This window comes from Augochlora pura, chromosome 4 (assembly GCF_028453695.1).
Source record: "Augochlora pura isolate Apur16 chromosome 4, APUR_v2.2.1, whole genome shotgun sequence".
NCBI classification, from domain to species: domain Eukaryota; kingdom Metazoa; phylum Arthropoda; class Insecta; order Hymenoptera; family Halictidae; genus Augochlora; species Augochlora pura.
In genome coordinates this window covers 26282527-26292934 of record NC_135775.1, presented here as the reverse complement: position 1 = coordinate 26292934, position 10408 = coordinate 26282527, and the positions used below count along the sequence as shown (strand labels likewise).

The window sequence follows — 10408 nt, the reverse complement described above, 5'->3', positions numbered from 1 at the left end:
TCTGCCATACACAATGATTACGCCGGTTACGCGAAAAGACGTCCGCTCGGCACGCGTGGCGCTGCTCTTCACTTACGCTCCGCGTAATCCGTTCGAGCGTCCGATTAGAAATGCCATTTATCATCCACGGATAGTTGGAAGAGTCGTTTGTAAAACGTTTACCGTCCTCAGCTCTCGCGTATTTATCCGTCTAAACCCGGTTTCGCAGGTGGTGTAATTAAAATTCTATCAAATCGAGCCCGGACGAGGCGGAGGGGGACACGGCTCCATCTGCCGGGAGCAGCGCGGCTTTGTTATTTATTGTATAGATCTTGAACGGAAGAGAGGTTAAGAAGGCGTGGGCTCCGTGCGCGCGTGGAACTCGTTTTTCATTCGCGTGGCGTTTGATAGCCTTTTAATTGCACCCACCCACCGCCGATGCGAATTTACACGGGCGTCCGAGCGTCCGCCCGTTCGTTTATAAATACGAGAACGATTATCCGTTTTTTGTAAATGGTGATGAGAGGTGGTAAACCGGAGATATGGAAGGACAGGAATGTGGTGATGCGACGGCCGTGAAATACATCGTTCCCCAGAAGTCGATCGGGACACAGTTTCCCGCGGCTCGTAACGCGTCGTTTCTGCGATCCGATGTTAATCGATCGCCTTCGATTAAACCGTATCATTGGGCACCGTTTCCGATCGAGACCTGCAGAGGCCTGTAATTATTTCTCGAAATGTATAGCTATTATATTGTAAAGTATAGACATTTACACGCCTATTTATACGTCAATTAACGAGACCGATGGGTTTCGCGTCGGTCACGTCGCTGATAAAAAAAAACCGAGCCCGTGTCGCGACGCGATCGTGCCGATACGAAGACTGTTTGCTCAAGCGTCTAGCCTAACGCGTTGTTTGTTCGTCGTTCATTATTGACAATTTTTGACCGAGCTGTTCCCCCTCGATGGCAGGTCCAAATCTTTCTACGCCTCGACGAAAGCTTATAAAAATATTGGACCGGAAAAATGGTGACGTATAGATAATTTTAAACGCTGCTTGTTGCAATCGACGATGAAATTATTTGATTCGCGTGGGAATCCGTCCGTTATCGAACGTGACGCGAATCACTGCGAGCGGAATCTCCGGGGAACAGCAGGGTTAATGGCGTATTTATTTGCAGAACCCAAGTCATATTTATACACCTCCCTGTTACCGGAATAACGTTGTCAGAATCCCCTCCCGTTTTCTACGTTGTACATATGTGAAGAAAATACACGAAGAGCTCCAGGAGGAGCTTACCCGTGGAAAGGCTTTACCTTCTTTTTTCCCGAGAAGCTCCGACGGTTTCCTCGGAGCCGATGCGATCCCCGGGCTGCGTCGTCGACAGGAAAACGTGTTTCATATGTTTCTCCCCCCCACCACCACCACTCACGTAACACAAATATTGACTCGGGACTAGGGACGGCGGAGTCCGCCCGGGATTATATCCTGTCTGGTTACCGGAATACTTTGCGATCCATGCTACTTACTCGAGAGGAGGGATTCCCGACTCGGCGAGATCTGAACGATAATACCGGCGCGGCGACCGTTGTCGTCTCGGGAGAAAACCGTCTTCTCTCCCTCCTCGGATTGCTTCCTTATCGTTGTGAATAAGAATTTCATCCGCTCGGATTAAATTCGAGGGAGCGCCAGACGAATTTTCCACCGGGCAAATCCACTTTAGAATCCGTTTGGAAACTGTTATACGATCGTCGGTTTACGGATACGCTTCTCGGGCACGCAGAAACTTTCCACTATTTGTCAGGTTATGTTTGGTTATGTCAGGTATAATCTTGTAAAGATTCGACTGGTATAATCTTGTAAAAACGATAGCGAAACTACGAATCTTCTGCCACGATTTAAACGTCGAGAAATTGTCGAAAAGTAGGAAAGAGTACAGAAATTTGTTTTAATAATTACATCGATAAGCAGTCGGAGAATTAACCGTGCGACCGAAAGCCATCTGACGGAGACGGCGCAGCACAGCAAGGAAGACGTTTTCTTACTTGTCATTTTCGAGTTACGTACGGTCAATTACCGAAAAATGTGGCCCTCGGGGCCCCGAGGCTCGCCGCTTGATATCATCGAAAAAGCGTCGTAACGGGTTACAAGCGGTTCTCATTTGCCGGGCGAGTGTCTTTTAAGAATTCCGCGCAGCTACCGACGATCTTACACAATGAGTACGAGGAAAAACAATATTGTAAACCGGGGACAGTGATTGAACGATCACTCCGCGGTTAAAGTATTATTACTCGATCGTAATCGAGAGAGTGATCCCTGCTCGGCGATTAATTAATTAATAAATCTCGGCCAGGGATGATTCTATTTCCTTTTACAGGATCGGTTGCCGATAAGAAATTAATTACCGATACGAAGTTGCTTGTAATTGCTCCGGTTAGAATAAGATCGCAATCGTTAATTGGATGGCGAATTAATTGGATCGCACTTTGCCCGACTGCGACGCGCGGACGCAACCACCCGCGGACGGGGGAGAGCGGATAGAAGTCGAAGCGGCTGGCTCTGCAACAGAGAGGCCAACGCGGGTTGCACGTTCGTACAAATTACTATAAATACTTTTATTCGCTACACTGAATGCCATGGTTTGATACAATTGAGCTTTCCTCCTATAACGTGTGTATACATATATATATATAATATAAGAATATAAAAAATGCTGCTCTCGCGGTATGCAAAATTTAGCGGTAAAAGAACCAGTAAAAATCCTTGCGCGGCTATATACGTGTAGATAAAGGCATGTACAATCCTGTCGAGAAGTTATATTGTCCAGTCTTTCTTAAGAATTCGCTCGCGAACGATCGCTCCGGAGAGGAGACCGGGGGGGGGGGCACCATTACTCTTCCGCAGCGCATAACTATGACATAGCCAGAGCGCGCGGCAGCGTCGGCGGCCGGCTCCGCGTCCCGTGCTCTTCTTGGCTCGTCTCTCGTCGGAGGGACCGTTGGCGACGAGCGCGTGAAACGGCACATCGTACGATATAGAAAAGTATCTGTTAAACTTAGAAAAATATATTGTACAAGTTAAACGTAGCGATCGGAGGCGACAGTCGACGCCTGGCCCGCGTTCGGAACAACGGTCGAACGTCGCCTCCTTCCCCGAAACCAAACACCAAGCACAGTATTCCCTCCGTACACGGTTCTCGACATTCTCTCGTATTTTTGTTCGTAAAAAAAAGGTTCGAAATGCGGATGCGGACGGACACCGCTTCATTTCTCACGTTATCGCTCCGCGAACAGCAAAAGCAAGTTCTGCCGGACCCGATTTACGGAAGTCGTTTATTTCTCTCGAAAACGATGCTCGCGCGCAGAGGGAATACTGTGACGACGACGTCCGGTCGCGGTCGATGCAAAATCCCTTAATCTATCCGTAATTTAAGTTCCCCTTTCGAGAGAGAGGACCTAAGACTAACCTCCTAACAATTGTAACGGAAGTGGAACGGCTTTGCAGCAGGATGCTTGTAACCTCGAGCGAGGACGACTAACCGAGAGATCGTAGTCTCTGTTTTTCTCTCTCCCTGTCTCACTCTCTCTCTTTTTATTTCTTTCTTTCGCTCTACCTCTCTTTCTCTCTCTCTCTCCCACTCTTCGTCGATCTATCTCCCGTTTCTCCGAAAGGATTCGAATATCGTGCCGACGGCCCCTGTCCGGCCGTGGCGATACGCGACTACTTAGGACTTAGGCTAACAGAGAGTTCACGGGCCGTTGACACGCGAGAGACGCGGTTACACACATGTTCACACACAGGACACGGCGGGCACGGGAGCCGATCGATTAAGGTAGAAGGGGATGATAGTAGACCGGCTTGCGACTCTTCTCCATCACGTAGAACGCTTTCGGCTTGCCGTTCCCGGGGAAGTTCTTGTGGATGCTCGTTGTTGATCCGGATTTATTTGAGATCGGCGCGTAGTAGGACATGGCCGCCTTCTTCCGGTGCTTCTTCACCTTGGCGGTGTTCCTCGAGCCGTGAAGCTCGTTCGTCAGGTGGATCCTGTGCACGCCGGAATCGTTCAACCTGTAAGTCTTGTTTCCCGAGTTGCCGTTGCTCTTCTTCGCTGTTCCGTCGGACTTGTCCTCAAGGTCGGGGTAGCTGAGCCTCTTGTCGTTGTTCCTCACGTGCTTCGCGGCGCTCTGCTTCTGACGGACGGAGATCCTGTTGTTGTCCGCGCTGAAATATCTCTTGTTCTCCGGCGCGGTCTCGTGGACAGGCTTCGAAACTCCCTTCGTCGGCAGGTCAACGGCCAAGTTCTTGGTACCCTGGTGCTTCTTCGCGTCCTCCAGCTTCTTCTTCGCCTGCTCCATCTTCAGCTGCGCTTGCAGTCTCTTCTTCTCCCCGATCTTCTTCATCACCGGCAAGTTCCAATGGTAGATCTTCGCCGGCTTGCCGTTCCCTTGGAAACCGACCGGGAAGTTCGGCCCGGTCTTCGTCACCTTCTCGTCCTTTAGAGACTTGTGCGGTTTCGTGATCGTGTAGTACGGAGGACTGGCGGGCAGCTTCACGATGTACACGTGGCTGTCCCGGTGACCGTGACGGCGACTGTACGGCTGGTGGATCCTCGTCTGCGAGCCCAACCCCGGCGGCTCCGGGCCCGCCAAACGTTTCTTATGGTGGCCGTCGGGGATCTGGAGCGGAGCCAGTCCGAGACGGTTCAGGATCGCCGCGTTGCTGGTGTGAACTGTCTCGAAATTCGTGGCGGACTGGTCGCTGGCGATCGCCGCCGCCACCATTGGCAGCAACAGCGGAAGCGTGTAGCTGAGTAATCTGAAACAGAAAACATCCGGGGAATGTTAGAACGTGTGGCACGGTCTCATTGGCGTCTGCGAGGAGGAAGGTTTCGCGTCGTCGTTCCGCGCACATCAAAGACCGCCACGGAATAATCAGAACCTGCGGAGCTCGGGGAAGTAATTACACGCGACTGATTAAAAGCGAGAGCGGAGAGGTGAATCCGTTTATACCGGAAAATCGAGCTGGGCTCGTTGGATTCTATTAGTTTTGACCTCGAGTATGATGCTTTTAACGTCGGAAAAAAAAATTATTTTTTATAAATTTTGAAATTTAGATTCGTAATCAGAACTCGCAAAAATATACATACACCAATTTTTGGTCATCGGCCAATTGGATCATATTGGATCCGCCATTTTGTTTTTGGAATTTTCAGTTTCAAATTCGTAATCAGCGACCACGAAAACCCTTACATACAAATTTTCAATTAAATCCGTCACAGTTTTATATTTTGACCATGATTTCGGGCTTTCCTACCACAGTGTGACGTCATTACGCGTTGCGAGTTATGCATAGGCACTCTAGTCGATTGAAGCGGTCGAAAATCTTCCACGAAACGGTGATTTCAGCACCGTCTCATCTTCGAGCACTATCCTTACCGCAACTACGTCATCGTCGGGATTCTGACCTCATCGTATCAGCCCTTACGGTTCGTAAATCCTGCCAGTCGTGTTTAGTCTAAATCTCGAGAGTCGTAATCACCGTGTATTCAAAGAAACGAAAAATAAAAGAGTCGAGAGTATCTAAAAATGATTATCGTATTTTAGATGAAAAAGAAGAATAGGATGTTTCAAAGGTGTCGGAGGCTTGCTAGTGCAGACGCACGCGAAAGTAGCCCGTGGAACCACCTGGCAGCTCGTAAAGCGAACGGCGCGCGGCGTAAAGAAACGCGGCAAAGAAAAATATCATCGACCGTAAAAGTGACGACTCCAGCAACGAGACAACTGGGAATTTTACGAGCAGAGTAACGCGGTGACAAAAACCGACTATGAATCGCTCGCATGGATTGTACCTCGGCGAGAATCTTTGGAGGACCGTTCAAGAATCGTTATGAAAATGTTCGGCCGAACGATAAATCACCCGTTCCCCTCTTAATTACCCGGTGCACACGAAGCCCCGAACCGTCGCTAATTATTAGCAAGATCGTTTTTCCCTTTTTTTCCGGGGTGCGACGCTTTCTGCATAATGCCGCGGAACGTGAGTTCCATTCCATTAACAGGGCCGGCGCGCGAGGCCGTTAATTCCTGGTTCCGATGAAAAAGCACGGAACTCTCTCCTGCGCCATCTCGCTCGCCGTCGAACACCTTCGAGGCGCAAGGTGAAAGAACGCGCGCTGGCGAATCTATCCAAGATGGCACCGTTACGCTGTCACGCAGAGACATTAAATGGGACACGATATTTACACAGCGTCCGCATCGGACAGCCTGTAATCTCCCTGTTATTATTTCGACGACGACGCGACGCTTTATGTTTTATTCAACGTCTGCGTATCGACGGCGAGACCCATCCGCGAGCTATTCTAATCCCAGAGATCGAAATATAATCCTAACGCGGAACTTAACCTCTTAGGCGCGACGGGCCATTACAGTGGCTTCTGTGGGTGTTTCGTGTTTTACTCAATTTTATTATTAGTTATTAAAGTAAAGGATTATGTCAAACAAAATTGTATATTAAGAAAAATGGTAATATAGTTATGAGAAATTTTATTTGCGTTAAATCCAACCGTGCCTAAGAGGTTAATTGATAGAGCGCGAGAGGTTCGCTATTTTTATCTATCGGGATCTTTCTTCGGTCCAATAAGTCGATGAATAATTCGACGAAGAAGATTCGGCAGCGACGGAATCGGTGACCGAATCTCGGCGAGAGTGAGTCACAGGCCGGAAAGAGACTCGATGCATAAACATATGCGAGCGGAATAATTAAATATCCGTTCCGAGGCGTCCACGTTTCGGAGAAAGACGAGTTTCCGACGACGAGCGAAGCGGTCCTGGGCCGTCCGTCACGCGATCCACATAAATTAATACGCCACAGCCGGGCGTCTCCCTCGTTGCAAAATTATTCCACCGTCCATCCAGCCCGCAGTCTCTTCGCGTGGTCGTGCGGGACGATGTGCGTGTCGGAACGGAAAAAATAAGAAGGGAGATCACGAGGTCCGAGTGCCGGAGAATGAAAACGACTCGGCGAGGAGTAATGATACTACTCGCCGAGCATTGCGACGATCCCCATGGTAAACATAATACTATGAAACTAAGCACACATTGTGCAGTAACGTTTCCATCATCGAGGCTGCCGTCTATAAAATTATACAACGTCGAATTCGTAATTTAATCGAATGGGAAGCAAACGGACAATAGACTCTTGGCTCCAGTAGCCAGAATTTACGATTGAAAAATCGCAAGAAATTCTATAATGCGTCAACAGATGCGTGTGATATGTCAGAATTATTCTAGAATTTTCGAACATTATTTGGCTTAGATAATGGAGAGAATATCCAACACGAAATCTCCAACAATTAAACAGCTTTTTAGCGGAGGCACGAAAGACTCTCTGCAACACATTTTCTCACAGCGAGAGCTATCGATCGGTCCATCAGAGGTTCAAGGGCGCGTTCGACCATCTTCCTCCAGCTACACCCCTCGCCGATAAAAATAAAAAAAAGCCGCTTATCCGAGCGAAGATTCGATCGAATCTCGCCGGGCAGCAGGCACAATGGCTCATTCACGCGAGTTCCCCGGAATTTCTTGCCGCTATTAGTCGTATCTGCGCGCGGATCATCGACGCAACAAGACCGCGTAGACACACACACACACAAATACACAGGATACACCGAGTGGCAACGTGTGTCCGTCCTGAATGAACTCATTGTCCCGAAGACCTTGTTGCGGCGATTTACGCTGCGATTGTTCCCCGAACGGGCTTGGAAATCTCACGCGCCGCGCGGCCCTCCAACTGTGGAAGAAAAGAATTGCACTCGGCTGGTTTAAATGTCAACGACAGCGAGCGTCGCACACCATAAATAGGAAGAAGCGTCGCGTCGTCCTCCCCACCGAGCACGACAACTAACAGTAAGTGGATACAAACGTTCCGAGAGATTGCGTATCTGCACATATAACCTGACATAACCTGCTAAAGCGACTGTCGCAGCTGTTTAGAACACCGACGCGTCCGATTCACATTTAGTCTACGTCCGATTTACATCGCGGGCCAATCGCGCCCCCCTCATTTATTCAGATCGGAGGTCACGCTTCGTGCCGGGTTTGCCAGCAAAGTTCGCAATTTTCCTCGGCGATTTGCGCGATTCTTCGAGCGGCGTGGTAGCAGACAGGGTGTAAACCGTACGAACGAGGTTCTAAGTGGCCGACGCGGGGCCCCGGGTACACCTCGCTCTCCGCAAAAAAAGGTCCGACGATTACAATTCCGGTTGGAAGAAGAGAAAAGACGATGGCTGCGCGCGCGCGCGATCGGCAGTCCATTACCGCTCTCTCGGACGTATTCGTCGAAAGCACACGATTGGCAGGTTAGAAGAACGCGGAAGAAGAAGGCGATCCGCGCGCGCGACCCGAAGGGGCGAGGCGAACCAAGATGGAAAAGAAAACGAAGGGAGAGCAAGAGAACTCGGTAGACGAAGAAGAGAAGGACGAGGTGAGACAGGGAGCGGGGGGTGGGAGACCTCCGAGCGTAGAACGATAGAAGGCAAGTTGTGCGCGAGAGTGCGATAGAACGGCTAGCACGTGCGTGTGCATACGAGTACGCGTGAGAAAGACTGACGCTCGAAGAGACGCGTCAGCGAACGCGCCGGGAGACAAGGGGGCAACGTCGTCGCACCGATGGAATGAAAGATGAAAGGGGGGCCAGATACGATGGCGTGTTGCGGTGAGCCGAGATTAATCTCCGTGATCATCGGCCGGATCAGCGTTTTGCGGGATATACGCCGCGCGCTCGGACTCTTCACCTTAACCTGATCTAATGACTTGTGCTCTGTCAGACGGTTTAACGCGATTCCGATCTCGCGTGCGGAGCGCGCGCGCACGCTTGCGGCCCTCCTGATCCGTGGACACAAGAGAGCAGCACCCGTCTCTCTCGAGAGACGAGAGATCCGAGACCCGGGCAGATATTTCAATCATCGATGATGGAAAACCGTAAAACGATACACTCGGATTTTTTCTCGGGCCACCTGGAAACAAGATACACCTGTCCAGTTCGAAGACGAGGTGGTACCACCACCACTCTTCTTCTGGGAACCTCGGGCATTCCTGATTTCATTCCCTCCCTCCCTCTCTCCCCCGCTATATACCCTGGAATCGAATTAAATTATACAGGAAGGAGCGTTCGAGCAATTCTAACTTCATCTTGTTCCGTAGTCTCTCGGTCGTAGTTAATAATTGAAAGAATGATACCCCCGTCGGGAGTTCCCCGGACAGTTCCAATCTCCCTATCCGTCCAAAACTTCATCACATTTAATAATTGAATGGGAGGTGTACCCCGAACCGAGTCAGCACGAAGCAAGCGCCGTTTCCTAGGGCCAGACGCAGTTACAACCGTGACGTGTCCGTCACACGCGAGACGCGAACGCGAGTCGTTAGCTCGCTGACGAGCAGGTGTCCCGGCAACAAGGGTCGTTTCGTTTCGGCGTGCCTGTTACCCGCGGTAATCTGCCTCTCGTAATTACCGGCCCATCGTGTCGTGTATCTCCCGCTCTAACCCGAACGCAAATTTAATAACTTGTCCCGGGTACACAAAAGCGAAGAAGGCGGCGCCGACGATTGATTCAATAAACCGTGTCACGAGTATCCTTAACGATTCGAGCGTGTTGCGCCGCGCGGTCGCAAACTCGTATCCGATCCGCTCCGGTCCGCGTCGCGTTCACGAGCCACTTCTCACTGCAAATTGGTTACGATCACGTGAAAGCTTAAACGAGGGAATAACACGGACGCAAAAGGTGGTTCTCGTTCCACCTCGAGGTGAAACGCGAACGGCCGCGGCGCGCTCGTCGAGGGCGAGAGGAACAGGTTGGTCCCGAGACGTCGGTGGTTGTTGGCCGCGGGGTTGTAATGGCCCGCGAAGCCTGTAATTTCTGTCCTGGTCGAGTTAACATTCGACTATGCCGCTGGCGGACAGGGAGGGGACAGGGAGCGAGAGGGAAAGCCCGCCACCCAAGCCTCTGCTGCTAGCGAGACTCCGTGACTCACTAGAGATTCGCGATTTAACAGGTTGACGCGAAACACCACGGTCCCGAGCCTCGACAACCGTAGAGTCTTTAGAGTCCATCCCAGCCGGTAGCTGGATCATCGCCGCGCTATAGAATCGCGAGAGAATATACGCGATGCGGAGTCGATGCTTCGCCTTGGCAGATCAGCCTGCGGGGCGCAGCACTGCTACAACCGAGAGACTCGGCAGGGCAAAGAGCGACGGTCGTCGAATACTCGATCTAGACCGGGAGCCTCGGCTGGCAACCGAAGGACATTGACTACAATGCGTCGGAGGATCCGGGTAATTGGCATGCAAATATGCAGCGCGCCCCGGAGCCGCTCGTCTACTCGAGGTTTTGCCTAATTGCGTTCGGTAACGAGCATCCTTCGGTTAACTAAACAGC

At 50.8% G+C, this 10408-nt stretch overlaps 1 protein-coding gene across 2 annotated transcripts in view; it reads right to left on the bottom strand.

The window, feature by feature from the left end:
• Nucleotides 1–2597: 2597 nt before the first annotated feature.
• Nucleotides 2598–10408, bottom strand: part of LOC144469114 (uncharacterized) — a 35772-nt gene continuing 27961 nt past the window's right edge. For both annotated transcript variants that reach the window (XM_078179043.1, XM_078179044.1), the window contains exon 2: nucleotides 2598–4794. In XM_078179043.1, coding sequence (XP_078035169.1) covers nucleotides 3807–4794 — 988 coding nt within the window. In that variant the 3' untranslated portion in view covers nucleotides 2598–3806. The remainder of the gene's footprint in view (nucleotides 4795–10408) is intronic.